Raw genomic sequence first — 23,405 nt, 5'->3', positions numbered from 1 at the left:
TTTAGTAGGGCTTTAGGCTTTTTGTGAAGAGCTGACCATAGAATTGAACCAAATGTAAATTGCGTATGCAGTATGTGCATAAAGGACTTAATTCAACCACTTGCAAACTAATCACTGTTTTCAAATCTACGTTTAGACAAGTAAGTTAATACTCATACCTTTAGCCATTTCACAGGTTTAAAAGTAAATTTAATGAGATGGTTTTAATGAAATAACTTGAGTGTCATTTGAAGGAGAATTTGACTTAATCTGACACACTGCCAACTCTAAATTATTGAGCTTACTGTAAGAAAATTTTAATACATATTGTCTCAATTCCAAACAGATTCATAGAGATTTCAATGAGATCCCAATTCTTAATAACTATTAAATTTTCCCTTCAGAAGTCTTGGTTAAAATATAGACTTCAGCATAAAGGAAATACTAAGTAGAGATTATTTTCTGTTTTCTCAACCTGGATTTTAGAAGGTCATCTGGTATTTGTCATATTATAATAAAAGCGGAGGTGAGGTCCTAAGCAAAAGCTCTCACATCGCTGGAGTGAACCCTCCAAACACTGATATTTTTTCCTGTCTGCTATGGGCTTGTCACAAAGGCACCTTGTAGTCAACATAGCCAGTGCTGAATGCTCATCCCATTGGTGGCGTCACCTGCCTACCCCTTACCCAACCTAGAAGGTGATTCTCCATGTCCTCTCTCTCTCTCTCTCACCCTTTTCAGCCACATTGGTCAGGTCCATTGCTTCCGCTTCCTCACTGGCTGTTATATGTTTATTTCTTTCCAATCTTACTGCTGTTCAAGTCCCTATCCCTCATCTAGATTTTACAGTAGCCTCATAATTGGTCACATTGTCCACATAAATGTTAGCTACTGTTGTTATCATTTTCATAGAATAAAGTCCATCTTTTTAAGTACAGAGACTTTCAAGCCTCATAGGCTCTCTGTATTCTGATCATGTGCTTTCTGTGTTCTATATCTGCTCATGCCAATCATCTAGTGAAAATGTCACAGTGGCTCCCAGTTGCTTATGGAAAGGGGCCGATCTTCAAGGAAAGAAAGTGCACTTTGTTTATCTTTGAATCCCCCACCCTGAAGCATCTTCCACAGTAGCTAGCACCTAACGGGTGCCCAATGACTATTTACTGGGTTGAGATTAATGGAATTAGTCGATGTCTTATGATTCCTATTAATTTTCATAATGTAGCAATGATAGTTTTTAATCTGAAAAATAGATTTATTTCATTAGGCCTTGTTAGTAAATTCTGTTCAGCTTTTAAAGTATAAAACAGCATAGCTAAGAGGGTGGCATTTGAATATTTTCTATCCTTACTCTTTACATTTTTATTATGGAAATCCCCTTTCAGAATATTTTGTAACTATACTCACATTCATAAACAGTCTACAACCTGGATAAGCATGTTTATTAGTAGCATCCTATGAACAGAAAGTTGAACTAGGGAGAGATGTGTAATGGAATTTGTGACTTAGGTACAAATGAGAAATAAAACAAGAAAGAAACTAGAGTGAGTTGATTATATACAAATTTATATAAAGAAGAGTATTAATGTTTTTCTCTTCAGTGTTTCATCTTCATCCAGAATATTATGCTCATTTTAAACTTGAATTTAGTGCATCTAAATATTAGAATGAGTATTTCCTTTGAGTAAGAAAACAAATTTCTCTAAAGTAATTAAAGTACACTATCAATTGCCCAGTATGGTTAGTGTACTAAGATCCGATCTCTCTCTCTCTCTCTCTCTCTCTCTCTCTCTCTCTCTCTCTCTCTCTCTCTCTCTCTCTATCTCTCTCTCTCTCTGCCTCACCTCCACCCCCAACACACATATACACAAATATACATACACTGAGAGAGGCAACCTTCAGATTTATTGGTAGGTACATTTTAATGAGAACTTGGTTTCTTTTTCAGCAGTTAATCCATTCATCTGAGTGGTCTTCACTCGAAGGTGTATTCTCCTTGTGAAACTTTAATTGCTTCTCTAACATCTCTGTATTTGCAATCTCATTTTAAGAAGATAGTAGCGTCAGGTGAAGAATAAGCAATAGATACAGATTGGTGTCGGTGGCAGTGTGGTTTAGATTTAGATTTTCTTGCTTTGATTCTAATAAAGCTTAGAGAATTAAAGAGTAGAAGACATGGTCAGTTATTTGTCAGGGTAAATATTGGCCTGTGAACACAAAATAATTATGATTGTTAACAGAATTTCATGACAAAGAATATGAGCTTCGATTCAAATCCAAACACTCCTCCACTTATCATTTGTGTGACCTTGAACAAGTTATTGAACTGAGCTTAAAGAACTTTGCCTTTAAAATAGAAATGATAATAGCATCTATAGAAGGATTAAATAACGTAATTATAAGGATGGCCAACATTGTTTTTAAGCATCTATGAAGTATGGACTATTGTTCTCATATTACCAATGAAATAGAGAGTCTTATGGGGTATAAATAAATTCATATGCTTGATGAGGTGGAGCTGGGTTTGAACCACCATATAAATTGCTTTATGTGGCACCTGCCATAAACATTCCTGTGTTACCTATTATTATTTTTGTTGTACAGAATTCTCCCAAGGATCATTTTTTTGATTTTTTTTCTAATTTTCCATTGTGTTTACAACCAAAACTTTCCGGTCGGAAAGCATTTTCTGTTCATAGAAAATCGTGGATAGAAACGAATTCATTCAATGCACATTTATGAGGATTCGTTTACAGTATTCATGACTGTTTGGATCTCCTTATATAATTTTAATAGATACAAGTCAGTAACTTCATACATGAATTGCCCTTGAATAACTTTTACTTATTTTAGCCGAAAGACTGAAAGTTCTATATCTAGAGATGGATTTGATGATATATATTGAATTCTGTGTTCATGTTCTTTCCTTCACCTTAGATAAGAATAAAGAAGTACATCATTTCTTTTCTGTTAAAAAAAAAAAAGTGTTAGCGAAAGAGATGAGAGCTCTTTTACTTTTCCCATTGATCCTCATTAACTATGTTGTGTTCATAGGGGAGGTGGTACTCCTGGTTAATATGCCTGCAGACAGCCCCGTGGACGAAGGGCAGCATCTACCTGATGGTAGGATGGCCACCCCCACCAGCACCTTCACCCAGCAGGACATCAATGAAGGCGTCGTGTGGTACAGGCACTCGGGAGTCCCAGCCCAGAGTGACTCCTTCCGCTTTCAGGTACCCTCTGCTTCCTGACTCTTCTATTTCTGGATGGTCTGATGCAAATCATCACCCTTATTTATAAGCAATTCAGGCAGTTTTCTGTGATTGCCTCAAAATCACATGTAAGGGGAAAGAAAAAATGTAATTAATAGTATTGAGAGATTTTTAAATTTATTAATTCAATCTTATAGATAATCTCTATAAGCAGTCATTCCACAGCAAAGAAGTTCATACTAGATAATGGCTAAAGTGTTTAGAAAAAATGTTTCCAAAATGTGAAAACGTCATATGGAGAAAAAAAATCTTATTTTCTTTTTTAAAATGTTTTTGGAGCATTTATCACTGTACGATAAGATCATGGACTTGGCAGCCAAATCCAGGATTCATATCACAGCTCTGCCATGTACTAGCTATAGAATTTTAGGAAAATTACTTGGGCAAAGTTCTTGTGCTTCAGTTTCCTCATCTGTAAAATAGAATTATTGTAAGGATTTAATGAGTTAATACCTATAAAGCATTTAGAATACTACCTATCACTATATAAGAGTTTGTTATTATCGTTTATAAAGATTGGTCAAATACCAGTGCTATAGACTGAATGAATGTATTCCCCCCAAAATCCATATGTTGAAATCCTACCCTCTCCAGTCTGATGGTATTTGAAGGTGAAGCATTTGGTAGAGGATGAGGATTAGATGAGATCATTAGGGTTGTGCCCTCATGAATGGGATTAACATACTTACAAGAGACACAAGAGAGCTTGTTACCCCTCTCTGCTCACTGCCATCGGGACACAATGAGAAGTTGGCTATCTACAACCCAGAAGAGAGCTCTCAACAGAACTCTACCACGCTGGCAACCTAACCTCGGACTTCCAGCCTCCAAAGCTATGAGGAATAAATTTCTGTTGTTCGTAAGCCACCAAGTCTGTGGTATTTTTGTTACAGTAGCCTGAGCCAACTGAAACAACCAGACCATAGGGAGTAATGGATAAATGAAAGACCGAGAAATTATATGGGGCACATTCTTTGGCTATTATGAAATAGCATTAGAAATTAATTTTTAAAAAAAGGGTAACCAAAAAATTTGAACCATTTGGCATTTTTAAAATAGTCTTCCAAATAATTACTAGTTGTAAAAGGAAATCAAAATGACGAACTATTAAGAAATTTTGATGAAGAGGAAATAAATTATCCAAACTTAAATAATGTGAACGAAAATAATACTCAGAAGAAAATTGATAGTCTTAAGCTTTTATTATTGAGCAGAAAAGCATGAAAATAAATGAACTATTTAACTCAGGAAGCTAGAGATCCACAAGGGTAACCTAAGGAAAACAAAATGAGAGAATTAATAGAGATAAGCAGAGAATTGCTTAATTATAAAATTATAGAATTGATAAATGAGTACAAAACCTGATTCTTTGGAAAGACCAATAAAATTAGATAAGCATCTCTCAAGGACAATTTGGGAATAAATAATAGAACAGAAATACAAAGGAATGAGGAAGTATGAATGAGAAAGAGCATTTAAGCATAGATACAGAAAAGAATTTGGGAAAATATTGAGAAAATATAAAGAAGGACTCATGGTGATCAGTCAAAGCAGTGTCACAGTCCTTCTAAGTCTGAGACTTTGCCTTTGTCTAGGAATCCACAATAGCTCACCTTGTTAAAATTATCATCCATTCTGCCTCTGATGCCTGGTGCACACATCTTCATTGACTGACTGATTTATAATGTATAAAAAAAAAAACGTGCTTTTCCAGAGAACAGGTTAAAATAAACTTGGAAACCATTAAAATGAGATTATACTGAGCATATTGAATGTCCAATGAGTGTGCAAACATGTGACCTTTGCCCAAGTTAACCTTTCATTTTCAGCACCTAGGGAATTGGCAACCTTCAAAAAAATGAGTTAGGAGGGAGGCAAAGACCTCAATCAAAAGAAGTCACCTCAGCAAACTAGAATCCTCAGATCTGCCTTTGCTTCGTAGGCATCAGGATGAAGAGCATTATCAATTACAGAGCATTTCCCTGGAAAGAGATTCTCAACACCTGCTCAAAATGATATTTGATTGCTTTTGCAAGTTGGTTACTAAGTGGGTTAATTATAAAATTGCAAAAGTTACTGATTTATTTTAACAAACTCACTCGAGTTTAAGATATCCAGTTGAACATCATTACTTAGAAAGTGGTTCCTTTTGAAGAGTCTTCACACATTTTATTCAAAATGTTTTAGAACTCCTACTTGAAATCTCCTTCAAAACCTATGGGATATTCTTCAGACAGCATGTCATCCTTTGAAAGTAGAGTTTAAAATATAACCAAATATAGCCAGTCTTTCAGAATATGTGTGGTTTGAAGAAGAGTAGTAATCATTTTTGGTTAAAACAGGGAGTAATTATGAAGTAACAAGCTCAGTTTTCTTACATGATTTCTGGACTCCCTCTGAAGGCATTCCAAAAAGTACATTTTGAACACGAAGAGCATCTTTATTGCAAGTATGAAACAACTCTCTGAGATTATGTTCTCCTGGATACAAGAAGTTTGATGTGTTTGTTTAAAGTCTCATTGTTTTATAGACTTACCTCATATTTTGATTTGAAATGATGCAGACACTATAACTATGCACTAAAATAAACAATAATTTTTCCCATTTATTTTAGTGTCCCTAAAGGATTTTAAACTAAAAAAAAAAAAAAAAACTGCCGTTTTCATGATTTTTTCTCTCTCTTCCATCCTTTCAAGCAGAAATTACAATACAATGAGTTGCATGGATTTAATTTCCTTTCAGTGTTCCTGTGCTATCATGAGCCATCAATGCATCCCATCTGTTACTTTGTGTGTAAGACTTGGGATTTATGTAATGTGCATGGCACTAAAAAAATAAAGCATGGGATAATGAGAATAATGCATGCACACTAATGTCATTTTTGGCATGGGAAGGAGCCCCAAATTTGGTTTGTTTAGGTCACATTGACACAACCTCAGGGGATGTGGTTTGAAAAAGACCAACATGTTTCACACCAGTATCTTTACTAAGGAAGCTAGAACTGATTCCCTTGCCTGGTAACATTTCACTACCTGCACAGTGTTCCAGTTATCTTCTTCAAGAAATAGGAGAATATATTTTCTCCTTTCCCAATCTCCTAAATCTTCCAAATTGGCCAGTAGGAAGATCACGACCTACTGACCTTGTTAAATATTGACCCTTATTGGCTTTGTGACTTTGACACCTTGCTTAATTTTTTTGACATTCAATTTCCTCATCTGTAAGAAAGGGGATAATATCTACTTTGTGGGTATTATGTAAGATGACTTTTGAGAAGTAGCTAGTACAGTGCTGAACTGGTGATAGATGTCCAGTGAATTGATATTATTTATAGTGACATTATAAGACGTCTCCTTGAAAACATGTAGCTATTCTGAAACTTGAGCTCCAGACATCTGATGTGATCAAGATACAGAGAAGACAGTTTTTTCTTTGTTTGTTTGTTTGTTTGTTTTATGTCAGACCTTAGAAGACATAAAGAGCTGCTATTCTTACCTTTTTCTCAGCATTTATAGAACTCTGCTTCCTCTCATGTGGAATTAATGCAACCACACATAGTCACACAGACCTTAATGATTCTTGTAACAAATCTAAGGTAGAATAGACAATGGGGAGAAGGAGAGTGTAAGCAGTAGCTCAGAAGCACTGATAGAGAGAAGACACATAGGAAACGCATCATTTTCCTGAATTTTCAAAGCCGGAAAAAGTTGATTTTGTTACCACTGCCCCAACTGTAATGTTTTGAATCTTACCTTGCAATGATGAAGCTGAGATTTGTCATTTATAATCCAGGTGTAGATGTCTATGTTGAGTGAAGATTAAAGAAATGGAATTAAAATCACATATATAACATATATGCTCATAATGCAACATTATGTAACTATTAAAAACTATATTTTCAAGAATGTTTAATTAGAAAAATATCATAGTATCATATTGAGTAAAAATTTAGAATACAATTGTATATAAAGTTTGATATATATGCATAGGAAAAAGGTTCTTCAAGGAAACTATCACCCACTCCAGTCAACGGATCCTATACCAACCATACTCTGGTCCCCTAGATGGGCATCAACAGCCATTGCCCCCTGTCAACAGAGAGCAAGTATAAGGGACCCAATCTTCCACATTTGCCCCTTCTCAGCCTGAAGTAGCTAAAGCAGTCATTGCCCCCAAACTCCAATGATCTGTGTCCCTAATATTTGAGGTGGGGGGAATGTTAGGTAGCTAGTCAGACATGAGTGATGGGAGAACAAAAGAATAGAGACTCAGCCTAGAGACTGCCCAAAGAATACTCCATTGGTAGTTAGAGAATCCCTCCTGCATCTCCAGAGACAAAGGACGAGAGGGTCAGCATCTTAGCTGGCTTAATCTGGGCTATAGACGCCTTCACTAACCTAGTTTGCATAACATGATTATGTATACTTTTTGTAATCAGTAAAAATTAACATTAAAATATGAAGAGCAGAATGAAAATTGTAATACAGGAGCAGATAGAATTCAAAAAGTGATGCTTTAAAGGGAGGAAATAGACACATACAAACACGCCCTGCCCAGCAGAGGCTCACCATTATGACATGTCTTTCCAGGTGTCCACTGCCACAGACACCCACACCCACCTGGAGAGCCGCATGTTCAACATCGCGATCTTACCACAGACGCCAGAAGTGCCTCCACTCTCTCTGGGAGCATCCCTCCATATGACTGTGAGTTGGGTAGGAGCCATGCTGACGGGATATGATGGAATATCCTGTTTTTGCATCTGGCAAATGCCTGGCCCAGAACACAGATAATATCAGCCCTGTAAACACATTTCTCATTGATTTGAAAAAGTTTCTAGAGAGAAAAGAAAGTTAGATGTAATTCACTTCGATCTCTCATTCATTGCTGCTGTCCTCTTTACAGCATCCCAGTCATAGGGTTTCTCCTGAGTAGTCGGAAAGAATTACAAGCTTATGTTTGTTTAATCAGTACTATTTGGGTATAATTATTCAGCCAGTGATAACTCCACCTAGCTGGACAAACTGTTATTCCATTTTTTAGAAACCCCATTAGAAGTTTTTTACTTTTTCTATTATAAAAGTTTCCTGGAGAAAGTGATATGTATGCTGAATCCAGAGAGGTAAGCAGCAATTATCCCGATAAAAGTTTGAGAGCAGGTGGAAGGAATGGAGAGATGATGGCAAAGGGCATGAACAGACATAAAAAACAGCACATGCCAAGACCCAGAGGTGAGTATGATTGCAAATAGTTCTGGAGAAATTAGGAAAGCAGAAGAGGGGTGGTGAGGATGTGGGGTCAGTGAGCTCCGTCACAGAAGGTCTTGCATGCTGTGTGGCAAGGAGTGTGGGTACATGGAAAGGTTTGAAGTGAGGTGATGGCTAAATTAGTTCAGACAATTATTAACTCCACCATAACTCTATATCTAGGTGACGTGATACCAGAACCAGCTTCTACATAGAGCTACAAGCATATATGACCTTGTGAATTAATCATTACGGATCCACATTTTAGTTAGTGCCCACATAATTACACTCCAAAGTGTGTATCAGCCTTGAGCAACAACAGAGAAAGCATTTATAGTTTTTGAAATTATGGGTCTGGAACATGACAGAGACATAAAAGGAGAAATAGAAAGTTTTTAATGAACAGCTGGTATCGGCATTTCCGTTGTAAACCATAATTTAAAGAAATCATAATTCAGCAGCACTATAAAGTCTATAATTCATCATTCTGACTGGGGGAACTTGGATCAGAATTTTCTTTAAACTATAAAGAAAAACGTGCAGGCACATTTCTTGCCAAATGCTAATACAGGGCTATTTTGAGCTTAGAAAGGAAAAATGGGCCAGGAGATGTGAAGGGGGCGCTGTTCCCACTCAGCTGCAGTGGATGCTAGAGGCTTTTCCAGTTTATTATCCTTTAGGGTCTCAGGTTGCATGTTTGCAAATTAGGTCGGTGCTGTGTAATTTAGGATATCACAAAGGTTAGTTTACCATAAAATGTGATTATTCTACTCTTCATCTCTTAAAATATATCTGGTTTATAGTTATTTTGAGATTAATTAGGGCCATTACTGTAGGATATCCTTATAATCTATGACAAAAACACATTCTCTATCTAGTGATTTGGGCACATCTAAGCACACAAAAGTTTGCACATATTTGGTAAATGCATTATGAATATATGTGCTAAACACATATATGGTTGAAAGGTAGGAGTCTGTCTAAATCTCCAGTTATTTAGTCATTCAGTCATACACTTTTGAGCCCCTAGTTTATTTCAAGTGCTATTGAAGACACTGGAGATTCAAGGACCATGAAATATAGTCTCTATTCTTAAGAAAATTAGAGTCTAAAAGGAGAGACAAGCAAATCAATAAGCACTGAAATATAATGATAAATACCATGACAGAGCCATGATATAGAGGCAAATGGGAGGGTACCTGGCCCAAGGGGCACAGCAAGGTAATAGAAGGCTTTCTCCAGAAGGTGAATTAAGGTGGTTAAAGTGGAAATTATCTCTAAAGCAGGGTCTCAAACTTCAGCCTGCATTAGGATCACTGTGTTTGTTAAGTCACAGATTGTTGGAGTTCAGCCCAGAGTTTTCTAATTCAGTTGGTCTGGCATAGGGCTGAGAATTTGAGTTTCTAACAAGTTCCAAGGTAATACTATTGCTGCTGCTCTGCTCACCACATTTGAAGAACCACTTATCTAGACTAGAAATAGAGGGGTGAGGGGAGGGGGATTCATTCCAGGCAGAGGAGCAGTGGATGAAAAAAGGAGGAGATTCAGGAGAACAGAAATAATAGAGAGTTCCGTTGGCTGGAGCATATATCACTAAGTGATTAAGAAGTGAGACATGAGAGTCAGATCACGGAGGACCTTAAAGATAAGGTGAAGGAGTTCCATTTTGTCCCGAAAGTCTGTTGGGGCAAATAAGATGTAGAAGACAGGCAGCCTGAACAGATTTTTAATTTAGGAAGTTCATCTGGCTGCAGGGTTGAGAATACCCTGGATGGGGACCAGACAGGGAGCAAGAAGTCCAAGAAACAGACTGTTGCAGTCATCTAGAACAAGAAAGGTTAGTGGCAATAAGAATTAAGAGTTAGTGAGATCTTGAAGAGATACTCGCACACCCATATTCATTGAAGTATTATTCACATTAGTCAAGAGGTGGAAGTGACCTAAATGTCCTTCGGTAAATAGACGAATAGTGAAAATGTGTTATATACAACAATGGAATATTATTCAACCTTAGAAAAAGGAAATCCTGTCATATGCTACAATATGGATGAACTTTAAGGACATCGTCCTAAGTGAAATAAGCCAGTCACAAAAAAAAACAGATACTAATGATTCCACTTATATGGGCTATCTAAAGTAACCCAACTTTTACAAAGCAAAAGTAGAATGGTGGTTGCCCCTGTCAGGGCAGCAGTGGAAGTGGGGAGAGGAAAAAGGGGAGTTGTTGTTGTTCAATAGATATAGAGTTTCAGTTTTGCAGGAGGAAAAAATTCTAGAAATCTGTTGCACAGCAATGTATATATAGTTAACACTACTGTACTGTACACTCAAAAGTAATTAAGACGGAAGAGGGAATCAGAGAAGGATTAAGAGATATTAAGAGATATCCTTGTCAATTAGATGTGAGAGGGGGGTAAAACGCCCCAGTTTCTGAGTATATAGAGATGCCATTCATTGAGTTCAGAAATATATGAAGAATTTACAGGGCTGGGAGGACTATGAGGCATGACTTGAGTGCAGATTGGGATGTGTCTGTAAAGGATGTGCCTATTAAGGGTGGGTAGAAGATCAGTAGATATTATGAGTGGGAGATAAACCTTTGAGAACCATTAATGGCACATAGTGGTTAAATCCTCGGGGATAACTGAAATTCCCCAGGAAGACTGAATAGAGTGAAAAGCAGTATAATCAAATACCTGCCTGAATGAAAATTGGTTCTGTGGCCTTTCTGCAATTCTGTTGTTCACTTATCTAGACCAGAAATAGGGGAGAACTCATCAAATCTAAGATCCTTTAAATAAAATCTTATAGTTTGATTTGCAGTGTTCAGAATTATATATATTACATATATAACATGTATACATGTATATATAATAGTATGATATAGATACATATAAACATATGAGATGTATACATTTAGAATATATATCAAATTTGGGTAAGGAAATCTGAAAACATACATATTTACCAATAAATATTATAGCATAGATAGTGTAAGATTCTGCAAATAAGTTAATAGATTCACATCAAGTCATAGTTTTCCAAATAATCATCCACTATTGGACTTGGAAATCCTTAAGGGCAAAATCTTTGATTAATTAATCTTGGTATATTCCTCAGCATCTAGCGCAATGCCTTACATAAAGTATTGCTTAGTAAATATTTGTTGACTAAATGAATATTTTCAGACCTGCTTTCACATCATTAATAACTTCCTAAACTGTATCCCCTTCACATTCAATTAACAGATTGATTATATGAACATACACACACACACATACACTTTGGATGTCATGTTTCCAATTCCTCTCTTAAAAGGGAAATTCTATTATCTCTTAATGTGAGCAGCAGAATATTATTTCCTTTTTCCAATGGTCGCAGTCCTCAGGATTGGGTTGCCCAAGGTCACCACCTGAGGAAAGGGTCATGAATAAGCCTTTCTTTCCTGATCTCATTTGTTTCCAGGATATTGCTATAGCAAGAGTTCTCTTAAAACTACTCTTATTGGGGCAGCGGGGACCCAGTTAGAACAGCTGATCTCTTTTGTAACATAAACTCAAGTCTGGGCTTGCTGTATTTCTTTTATGGCTGCGGGCTTCTGTGTCCATGTTTTTTTCTTAAGACCTTTTAGAAACCAATAGAATTATTACCTGCAATCTCTTTATCCTAAGAATTCCTGCTATGCTTTATCTGAGCCTTCAGACTACTTAGAATTTCCTACATTAGAGCTATTTATGATTTTCCCCTACAAAAAACTAGAATTCTTTGAGGAAAGGGTCCATATCTGATTCATTCTGTATCTCCCACAGCCCTTTGCTTAGTATCTTGCACATATTAGGTCTTACTAAATATTTGCTACATGAATATATGAATTAATTAATTTTGTTGTCCTAACTAAACTGCAAGAAGATGATTTCTTGTCGGACCTCTGTTTTACTTATCTTATTATTCATGAGCATCTGATTTCTCAGACTCGGTATGGACTTTGCTTCTTTAGTAGAATGACAGTTAACATGTGACATTTGTCTTTTCTTTTAATTGAGGGTGAAATTATAATGTTGTTGATGAATCCTGACCTGGAAGTTAAGTTATGCACACTTTGCAAAGGTTTAATGTGTTAAAACGTTTGCAACACCCCCTCCCCCCGCCCCTGCCAGTTCTTTAGATAACATTGAAATACAATGGAAACAATTCCAATAAATTATTGATGAAGTTGTTATAAAGAGTACTTTTATTATTTTATTTCTTGGTTTAATCTTTTAAAAATGATATATTTCATGCACTCAACAAATTTTTATCAAGAAATTCCATGTGCCATGTGCCAGGTGCTTGAGATCCACCCATGAAGAAACAAAAATCCATATTTTCATGGAGTTTACATTCTCTTGGGGGAAAATAGTCAATAAGTAATAAACAAATAAGTAACATGCATATATCATGTTAGTGAGAGTATGATGAAACAAAAAGTAGATCAGGGCCAAGTAAATCTGAAATTCGGGGGCAGGGGAGACATAGGTTGCAATTTTTAAAAGGTGGTCAGGGTGGGCTTTGTTAAGACAATGACATTTAAAGAAAGATTTTCAGGAAGTGAGGGAGGTAGCCCTGCAGATACATGAGGAAAGAGCATTCCAAACCCAGGAAACCATGCGTTTAGAGTATCCATTTTGGAGCATGCTTAGATGTTCAAAGAACAGCAACGAAGTCAGTGTAGTCAGAGCAGAGTAAGTGAAAGTAAGAGTAATCGACATAAATTCACAGATGTGCTAAGTGTGTGTTTGGAGGTGTACAGATCATCAGGGCTCACAGGCCATTGTAGGGACTTAGCTTTTGTTTTCAGTATAATGGAGAGTCATTGCAATGTATTGAGCAGAGGCCTAATGTCCTTTTTAAAGGGATCATGCTGGCTGCAATGCTGAAATAGACTGTAGGGGGAGCAAGAGAGCAGTTTGGAGGCCATCCTGGTAATTCAGGTGAGATTGTGGCTCCCAGAGAGGTGGTGGCAATGGCCATGGAGAGAATCTATTGCATTCTGGATATATGCAGAGTTGATATGAATATTATGAAAATCATTATTCTGTAGCCTTCTTTTGTTGATAGATATTTTAATAAAAATGTGTCTTCTGTAATGATTTCTATGAAATTTAATCTCTCCTTTTTATGTTTAATTGATAAATATTGAACTTTCTAAATAAGAAATATTAAAATTGATTATATTTTGATTCATCTCAACTATAATATTGCTTTCTTCAGAAAATCAAGTCCTTACTTTTTCTACCTAGTATCTATTTCTATTAGTAGAGAAATAGTATCCACAAATTCCATTTAAAAATATCTGTTATCTTGTCTGCAACATATTTCCCTTGTCCATAGCCCTACGTCCATGCTAATTCTCTCTTCTTATTATTTTATTGCTTTAGGAAAATCCAGATTTTCAAAAATATCCCCTGATACTCTGAGAATTCGCAGTTATCCTGCTGATTTTGAGATTACCAAGGTGACAAACAGTACTGAACAATGTACTGAGCCTGTATCTGTATCTGTGCCTACACATGTATCTGTGTACACATTCATGGGTTGTAAACAAGCATATATTTTTAATTTTTTGTCCTTACCTGTTTTATTTTAGGATGAAATACCAGGTGCTACTTGGAAATTCTGATTTTCCTTGCTCATTACATTCCAGACCTGAGCAATGGCCTGAAATATGACTCTTTACCATAGGGGTATTGTTCTAACCTGCTAATGCTGCCTCTCCCCAGCATTGCCTTGGGGACAATTGCAAGAGCAACTGTAACCTTCAATCTTTTCGTGGTTAAAAGGAAAAACACCATGCCCTCCTCCTCCGTGAGAATTACTGAGCTTTACTTAATTCTTTCCTAAACTAGAAAATTCCTCTGAAAGAAGCAGAGCTTCAAAGAGCAGGAATGGATGTCAAACTCTAACCCTTCGGGGGTCAGTTAGGAAGAGCCTGCAAAGAGTTGGAAAGTTTTATTCTGTTATATTGACAGCATGCATGACCCAGGCAAGGGGCTCATGCTCACATTATTTTTCTCTCTCTCCTCTCCCCTACATGTTTTTGCTGTTGTCCACAAATCACTGTTATGCCTGGCCATTAGATTTCAAATCTCTCCTTTTTTTCTTTTCTTTCTTTCTTTTTTTTTTTTTTTTGGAGGGGTGGGGGGTGGAGTGTTATCACTGTTAGTGGGTGATGGAAGTACACAGGTGAATGGACAGTAAAAGCTACATACACATTGGCCTTCTGATTAATTTTACTTGCCTCTTTATTGGGTTCTGAAAGCTAGAAGAGAAAAGCAATATCTAGTTCTTTTGAATAGTAGAATGGAGACAAAGAGAAATATCACCTATTTTACTATTTAGTAAGCAAATTATTCTTGAATCTGAATTCAAATGATGAGCTTTTGTTGGTGTTTGAGGTGAGTTCATCTTTAGTCTTTTGAAACTATTACAATTTCAAAAACAAGAAAATCAGAGAGCATTACAGTTCCTATTAACAAAGCTGGGCGTTTTCTTACCAGATACAACCTTAGCTCATTGGGTTAGAGGAGCAGAGATGTGGCTGTCTAACTGTGAACAGTTAGGACAGAATAGCCAGATGGTTCATTTTCAAACATGTAACACTGTGTGATCCACCTAGGGAAAAGTGATACTATTGGGATTCCCAGAGCAGGCACCAGCATAAACGTGGGGCAGGGGCAAGGGAGAGAAGAGTTGGGGTACAAGAAGACCTGAAGGGGACTCTGGAACCCTGTGAGTTTCCCAAGGCTGGGGCAAATCTACAGTGCAAGAGACTAGCTCCTTCTTTTAAACTCTCAGAAAAAATGTTTCTATGTTTCAGATTTTTTTTTTTTTTTAAAAAATAAGGTTTGTTTTTGCCTCTTGCTTTTGTTTTTATGACACCATTTTTTCTTATTCTAAACTTTGTTTAGGCTCAGGAAGATGGCCTGACAGTGATTCAGCCTCATTCCCTCTCCTTTGTAAACACTGAGAGGCCAAGTAGAAAGATTATATATAATATCACTGTACCTCTGCATCCAAATCAAGGTAAGACGTGCAATAAATGATCACTTGAGTGATGTCTTCTAGTTGTTGACCACTCTTAAAACTCTGGAGTTTTGTCTGTTTGTACGAGTTAAATTTTAAGAAGTAACAATTATTCATACCCGTTTGTTCCTCTGAGTTTAGAACCAATTGAGTGGGAGAGAGAAACACAGACAGACAGAGAAAGGGAGAAAGGCAATGTGGTCAAACACATGGAGATGGGTGTGTCAGCTTTGATACTGACAGATTTGAACTGGAGAGCACAGTGTGCATATAATTTCAATCACTAGACTGAGCTCCCCCTCCCATGCATAGGCAGAACTGAACAGACATGGCCACTGTCTATAAAGACAGAACCTGCCCCGGTGCGGTTATCATAGGTGAGCAGACCAAAATGAGCATGTGCTAAGGACAAGCACCTCCAGAGAGCTCATAGGGGGCTGAGCTGCACATACTCAGTTCCTTTCCCTACTGGATAAGTCACTTCTCCTCGCATAGGGGACCACAGAAATGTGGAACCACAATGAGAGGAGAGGTGGACCCCTACCCTCATCCCAGCTTTTAGACATCTTGGGCTTAACTTATAAGCCTATGCCCAACAGACATGTGGCTGTCCCTCACTGAAAAGAGATCAGCTTCTTCTAAGACAATTCTACTCCTATATTCGAGGCAGCTCTCCTAAGAGCAATATCTGCCCTTGTTTGCCACATTATCAGATTGCCAAGGAGAAATAAAAGTCTAAAAATCTGTTTCATTACCCTTTTGATAAAGTCCAAAAAAATTAAAAGTCTGAAAGTCATCCTTCCCTTTTTTAACCTGCTAAGTCATAGTGAGAGTTGTCCTCCCTGTGTTGCCAGGGGAGGGATGAAGTTCTTTCAGATCCGTTGCCTGAATTGTCTGTAGGTCTCTCAGCCCCTAAGTTGAAGTAGTTCAATACCAAGCCTCACACGTGTCCTCCTTTAAAGATTAATAAGGCATGAAAGGATCACAGCATCAGTTCTGTACTTGTAAAATTTAGAAATGACAGGAAAACATGCAGCTCCTAAACTATTTATCACAAGCAGAGTGATAATTACAAATCCAGTTCTTAGAATAATCAAGATCCATGTTATTGTTGCCAAAGATCATCACAAAAACCAAGGAGCTACTGAAGCAAAGAGGGTAGATTGGGAAAAATCTCTTTATAGCCTCACCAGACCAGTCTGCCATTTTCTCAGTGATCTTGACCTTTGAACTTAAAGTCAATTGAGAGAATTTCATAATTATGGTACAGTGTCTATGACTGCTGGAGAATTATTTGGTTTAAGCTATAATTGGGGCAGTAGTTTGTATTTTACTATCATTTATAGTCAATGAATCCTAGTCAAGAATCTATTTGGGTTTCAGATTTGCCTTTTCTTAAATAACTGGAGAACGACATACCAACAACAACATACCAAGAACAACCTGAGAGCAATTGTTTCTGAAGGCTAAAAGACTCCCACCAGTGAGAAAGGCAGCTTTAAGGCGTTGGCTGTTCAGTTTAGCCATCAGAACTACTGTCGATGCTCATGCCAAGTCTCCTTCTCCCCAGGTATCATTGAACACAGGGACCAGCCTCGCTCTCCCATCCGGTATTTCACACAGGAAGATATTAACCAGGGCAAAATCATGTACCGTCCTCCCACTGCAGCCCCCCACCTCCAGGAGATCATGGCCTTCTCGTTCGCTGGTAATACCTTCTTCTCTATCTTGACACACCCAAACTACTTTCTGTGCATCCTCTTGGTAGGCTCACCCTAACCTCTCCTGTAGTCCTCCTGGAAGATTTGATGACACTGCTTTATAGTTGTTCAAAATAACTTGAGACCTGTGGTCAATATGTAATTTGGGCTCAGTTTATGACTTTTTTTATTTATTCATGCATACAGAACTTTCAATAAATATTTATTTTGTGTATACTATGTGGCAATCACTGAGTGAGACCTTGGAAATCTATCTGTTGGTGAACAAAAAGAGGTATAAATCTAGGATCTAGGTATATAGACAGAATTTGATAAATAATCCCAGTAATAAATGTTTAATTGCAGACTAAAATAAGAGCTCTGAAAAGAAAAGTTTAGTGATGGAATTAGATGTTACAAGACTGACCTAGACTGAGGCGTCAGTGGACGCCACCCCAAGGCAGTGTTGACCATGGAGGGAGTGGGGAAAGCTAACTAGACTAAGTGTGGATGTAGGGATAGTGGGAGAACATTCCTGAAGGAAGGGCACATGCCCCAAGTGCAGAGGCCCTGGGGAGGGAGAGAATGTGATGTTCTAGGGGTTGGAAAAAGTCCAGTGTCTGGAATGTGGAGGGTTAAGCAGAGCAGTGATGGGCCTGGAGGGGGAGAGAGGAGAGGCCTTAGAGACCCTGTAAGCTTGTAGAGATTTGGAACTTTATTCCAAGAACAATAAGAACCCAGTGGAGGTTTTACGATCTAGGACAATGGCTTTTGATAAAAAAAACTCTTGACTGCAGTGATGTGAATGGATTGGAGGAGCAGGGCAGGGTGGATGGGCCTGCGGTGAAGGGAATCCAGTGAGAAGTAACCTAAACCACCACAGGGAAGAGCTCAGGTAGGAATGGAGAATGCAGGTGACCTTTGGGCACTAAAACATGGATTTGTCAGAAGGCATCTTTCAAAAGGAAGAGAAGACTGAGTAAAAGGAGAACAGAATTTCTAAATCAAGACAGAGTGTGCCTTTCCACTAACCCAAGACAGACTTAATCCCTGCCACCCCTTATATCTCCCCTTTATGCAGTAATCAGAACTGCTAAAAAGCAGGAGTTTTGAGTTCCTACCCTAAATATTTCTATGCCTTGGAAAAATTCTAAAAATCCTGAAGCCTATTTCTTTATGATCTTTAAGATATATGTACCACATAACACAAGTAATGTAGAGTATTATTTTTATGTAGCAGCTTTATTAATAAAGAATAGTTGGTAATTTCTTGTGGTGAGTTAAACATAGATAAAATAATTTTAGAGTTATGTTTTAAATTATGGCAAACATTTAAAGTAATATTTGCCATTATTTGTATAAATGCAATTGTCTAGAAAATGATTAACTACTCAATTAGATTGAAAACCTCTGAGGGTGGTGTAGGCTCCTTCTCTAAGTAATATCTCCAGTGTTTAGTTACCAGGTAACTAATTGCCTATGAAAATGTTCATGGTTCTCTAACCCCTACTTTACAAGACCTACTTTATAAGAAATTCAAGATATCCTGGGATTGGAGGGAAAGAAAACCTATCAACCATGTTTCAAGTTATTTCCATATCCATTATACCAGCTGAGTTCCTAAAGCCTTTTTAGAGAGAGCAGAGTCCTATCCTGTATAATCTATGAATACCATGAGATAAATCTCTCACACTGTTACAGTGTGTAAATCAATGTCCCAGGCATCACTCAATTCTACAATGGAACTGACCCACCAGAGAGCCTTGTCAGTGATATATGACATCACTCACATACACCGATTTGTAAGATTTTATGAACTGATAAAATGGGATCTGAATGAATATATTATAAATCACTCCAACTGCTGTGATGTAAAATTATTCTTCTATGTGGTTCTTTTTATGACTTAAAAATTAGTGCTGGTACCATTAAATTCATCATAATATTATCAAACAACCTAGTAGTCTCTCCTTAAAGACTACTAAATTATTTCCTTAAATAATTTAGATGAAAGCATCCTTTATTTTTCTAATCTCTGTCCCATATTTTGTACTTTCCCCATCTATTTCTGACCCCAAAATGTTTCCTAAATTGATTTTTCTCTCTTCGGTTCTTTCAGGTCTCCCAGAATCGGTGAAATTCCACTTCACAGGTGAAGATTTAAATCTCAGTTTTATTAGAAAACGGAATTCTTCTCTCCTTGTTTTTTCTTTCTTCTTACTCTCTTCATCATCGCTTTTAGCTGTTTTCTAAGAATTGCTTAAAAGTTATATGCTTTTTTCTAAAATAATTATATGGTTAAATAGTAATAGCTTAACTTTGTATTCATGGAAAAAAAAAATCTACCAAGGATACCAAAGATTAATGTCCTAATATCTATTACGAAGAGATAATAGTGGTTAAGATTATCAACTCTGGATACAGACTGCCTGGGATTCTGCCTACTCTGGGAGAATTTATTAACCTCTCTGTGCCTGAATACCTCATCCATCAATGAAGATAATGAATAATAATATGTATATATATATATTTATGTATATAATATGTATATATTATATATAATATGTTTATATATAATATGTATATATAACATATATAACATATATATATAAAACATATATAACATATATATATATAAAACATATATAACATATATATATATATATATATATATATATATATATATATATATATCCCAGAACAGTGATTGGCACATAATCATCTCTATGTGACACTCATAGTCTCGAATGGAGCCTTTCATTGAATGATTGGTTACTAGAAGGAAAAGTGTTATGACCCAGAGACTGAGTTGTGACTGTGTGTAGAAGGCCTCAGCATCCCAGTTTTAGTCCATGGTGCAATAGAAGCTGAATGTCAATAAGCAAAGGCAGGGTCAGACCTGGCTTCTATGCTGGGGCAAAATAGAGACACGCTTTCTTGTTTAGATCTAGAGTGAGGATGGTTGACTATAAGTGGCATCCTTAAATAGCTCTTTAGTTAGGACTGACTATCTATTAGACTGACCATCTATAAGTCATATTACATTTTTTGTAGGGATAAATCTCGGTGGAAAAGTCACATCCCTCAAACTCTCAAACCTTCCTTTCTTCTTTGAGGGTTAAAAAATCACACTTGAATTAAAAGTAAATTTTAGTGTTATGTCACTTTAAAAAAAATTTTTTTTATTGAGATATAATTGACATATAACATTGTATTAATTTCAGGTGCACAGTGTAGTGAGTCAGTATTTGTATATATTGTGAAATGATCACCACAATAAGTCCAGTTAATATCCTGGATATCCTGGGATTAGAGGGAAAGAAAACATGTCAACCACGGTTGAAGTTATTTCTGTATCCATTATACCAACTGAGTTCATAAATACATATATAGTTATGATTTTTTTCTCATAATGTGAACTTTTGAGATCTACACTTTTATCAACTTTTGAATATGTAATACAGCATTATACTCTAGACACCATGCTGTACATCATGTCCTTAGGACTTACTTATTTTATAACTAGATATACTTTTTGTACCTTTTGACCACCTTCACCCACTTCGCCCACCTCCCACCCTTACCTCTGGCAACCACCAATCTGTTCTCTGTATCTATGAGCTTGGGTTTTGGTTTTGGGGGGTTTTTTGTTTGTTTATTTTGTATTTTCAGATTCCACATATAAATGAGACCATATGGTTTGTCTTCAAGGTCCATCATGTTGTCACAAATGGCAAGATTTTATTCTTTTCTTTGACTGAATTATCTTCCATTATTGATATATCCATTCATCCATGTTCTCTTTATCAATTCATCCATTAATGGATACTTAAGTTATTTTCATTTTAGGGGTATTGCAAGTAATGCTGCAGTGAGCGTAGGGGTTCAGACATCCTTTCAAGTTAGTGGTTTTGCTTTCTTTAGATAAATACTCAGCATTGGGATTGCTAGGTCATATGATAGTTCTATTTTTAATTAGGAGCCTCTATTCTGTTTTCCATGGTGGCTGCACCTATTTACTTTGTCACCAACAGTGCACAAGGGTTCCTTTTCTTTCCATCCTCACCAACACTTGTTAATTATTATCTTTTTTATAATATCTATTCTGACAAGTGTGAGGTGATATCTTTGTCATTTTGATTTGCCTTTTTCTGGTGATTAGTGATGTTAACACCTTTTCATGTCCCTGTTGGCCATCAGTGTGTCTTCTTTGGAAAAAATGTCCATTCAGATCCTCTGCCCATTTTTTAATCAGATCGGGGATTTTTTTTTTTTTTTTTTTTTTTTTGCTATTGAGTTGTATGAGTTCTTTATCTGTTTTGAACATTAACTCCTTATCAGATACATGATATGCAAAAATTTTCTCCAATTTGGTAGGTTTCCTTTTCATTTGTTGATGGCTTTCTTTGCTGTGCAGGTGTACTCCTACTTGTTTATTTTTGCTTTTATTGCCTTTGCTTTTTTGTATCAAATTTAAAAAATCATCATCAAAGCTGATGTCAAGGAGCTACTGCCTAGATTTTCTTCTAAGAGTTTTATAGTTTCAGGTCTTATGTTCAAGGCTTTAATCGATTTTGAGTTAATTTTTGTGTGTGGTGTAAGATAGTGGTCCAGTCTCCTTTTATTAGCTGTCCAGTTTTCCCAACACCATTTATTAAAGAAACGGTCCTTTTCCCATTGTATCATTTTGACTTCTTTGTTGTAAATTAATTGAACTTATATGTGCAGGTTTATTTCTTGGCTCTCTATTCTGTTCTACTGATCTATGTGTTTGTTTTAATGCCAATACCATAAAGTGTTAATTACTAGAGCTGTGTAATATAGTTTGAGATCAAGGGGCATTATGCCTCCAGCTTTGTTCTTCTTTCTCAAGATTGCTTTGGCTATTCAGGTTCTCTTATAGTTCCACACAAATTTTATTTATTTTTTATTTTTTAAATGTCAGGTTATTTTTTTTCATACTATATATACATAATTTTTTTTTAACATTTTATTTTTTTATTTTCCCCCCTCCTTTCTGGTAACCACAAGTCCATTGTCCATTCCATGAGTCTCTGTTCGTTTCTCCTGTTCATTTGTTACTTTTAGGTTTATATCCCACATATGTGATATCATGTGATTTTTAACCTTTCTGTCTGGCTTATTTTGCTTACTATGGTTATTTCAAGGTCCATTCATGTTGTTGCAAATGGCGGTATTTCTTCTCTTCTTATGGCTGAGTAATATTCCATTATATATATGTACCACAGCTTCTTAATCCAATCATCTGTCATAGGACACTTCGTTTGCTTCCATGTCCTGGCCACTGTGAATAGTGCTGCTATGAACATCAGTGCGCAAGTATCTTTTCGATATAAGTTTTCAAGTCTTTGAGGTAAATACCCATTAGAGGGACTGTTGGATCACATGGGAGATCAATTTTTAGTTTTTTGAGGAACCTCCATACTATTGTCCATAGTGTCTGTACCAATTTGTAGTCCCGCCAGCAGTGGATGAGGGTTCCTTTTTCTCCACATCCTCTCCAACATTTGTTACTACTTGTCCTGTTGATTATAGCTATTCTAACAGGTGTGAGATGTTAGTTGGTTTTGATTTGCATTTTCCTAATAGCTAGTGATGTTGAGCATCTTTTCATATTTTTGCGGCCATTTTTTTGTTCTATATCTTTAAAAATGCTGATGGGATTTTGATGGGGATTACGTTAAATCTGTATAATGCTTTAGGTAATATGGTCATTTTAACTATGTTGATTCCTCCAATCCAAGAACATGAAACATCTTTCTATTTTTTTATATCTTCTTTGATTTCTTTTAATAGGGTCTTATAGTTTTTATTATATAGGTCCTTCATATGTTTCATTAGATTTATTCCTAGATATTTTATTTTATTTTATTTGATTGTTGCAATTGCAAAAGGAATTATTTTTTCCACTTCTTTTTCTTACTCTTCATTATTAGAGTATAGGAACACTATGGATTTTTACACATTGATTTTGTATTCAGAGACTTTACTGTATTTGCTTATTGTTTCTAGTAGTGTTCTTGTGGAGTCTTTAGAGTTTTCTATACAGAGAATCATGTTATCTGCAAATTGTGGCAGTTTGACTTCTTCGTTTTCTATTTGGATGCTTTTTATATCTTTCTCTT

The 23,405-nt window shown here is 36.4% G+C and overlaps 1 protein-coding gene across 4 annotated transcripts in view; it reads left to right on the top strand.

Annotated features, from left to right (window-relative positions):
- The window catches only part of FRAS1 (Fraser extracellular matrix complex subunit 1), a 404,163-nt gene that overhangs the window by 281,300 nt on the left and 99,458 nt on the right, over nucleotides 1-23,405 (top strand). For all 4 annotated transcript variants that reach the window (XM_016154420.2, XM_016154419.2, XM_036227812.1 and 1 more), the window contains 5 exons: nucleotides 3,034-3,212; nucleotides 7,841-7,957; nucleotides 15,445-15,559; nucleotides 17,130-17,267; nucleotides 19,379-19,411. In XM_016154420.2, the coding sequence (XP_016009906.2) occupies nucleotides 3,034-3,212; nucleotides 7,841-7,957; nucleotides 15,445-15,559; nucleotides 17,130-17,267; nucleotides 19,379-19,411 (582 nt within the window). The remainder of the gene's footprint in view (nucleotides 1-3,033; nucleotides 3,213-7,840; nucleotides 7,958-15,444; nucleotides 15,560-17,129; nucleotides 17,268-19,378; nucleotides 19,412-23,405) is intronic.

The sequence above is a fragment of the Rousettus aegyptiacus genome, unplaced genomic scaffold, assembly GCF_014176215.1.
Source record: "Rousettus aegyptiacus isolate mRouAeg1 unplaced genomic scaffold, mRouAeg1.p scaffold_m13_p_10, whole genome shotgun sequence".
Taxonomy (NCBI): Eukaryota; Metazoa; Chordata; class Mammalia; order Chiroptera; family Pteropodidae; genus Rousettus; species Rousettus aegyptiacus.
The sequence above is the reverse complement of the archived record's forward strand: the minus strand, read 5'-3'. Positions and strand labels throughout refer to the sequence as shown.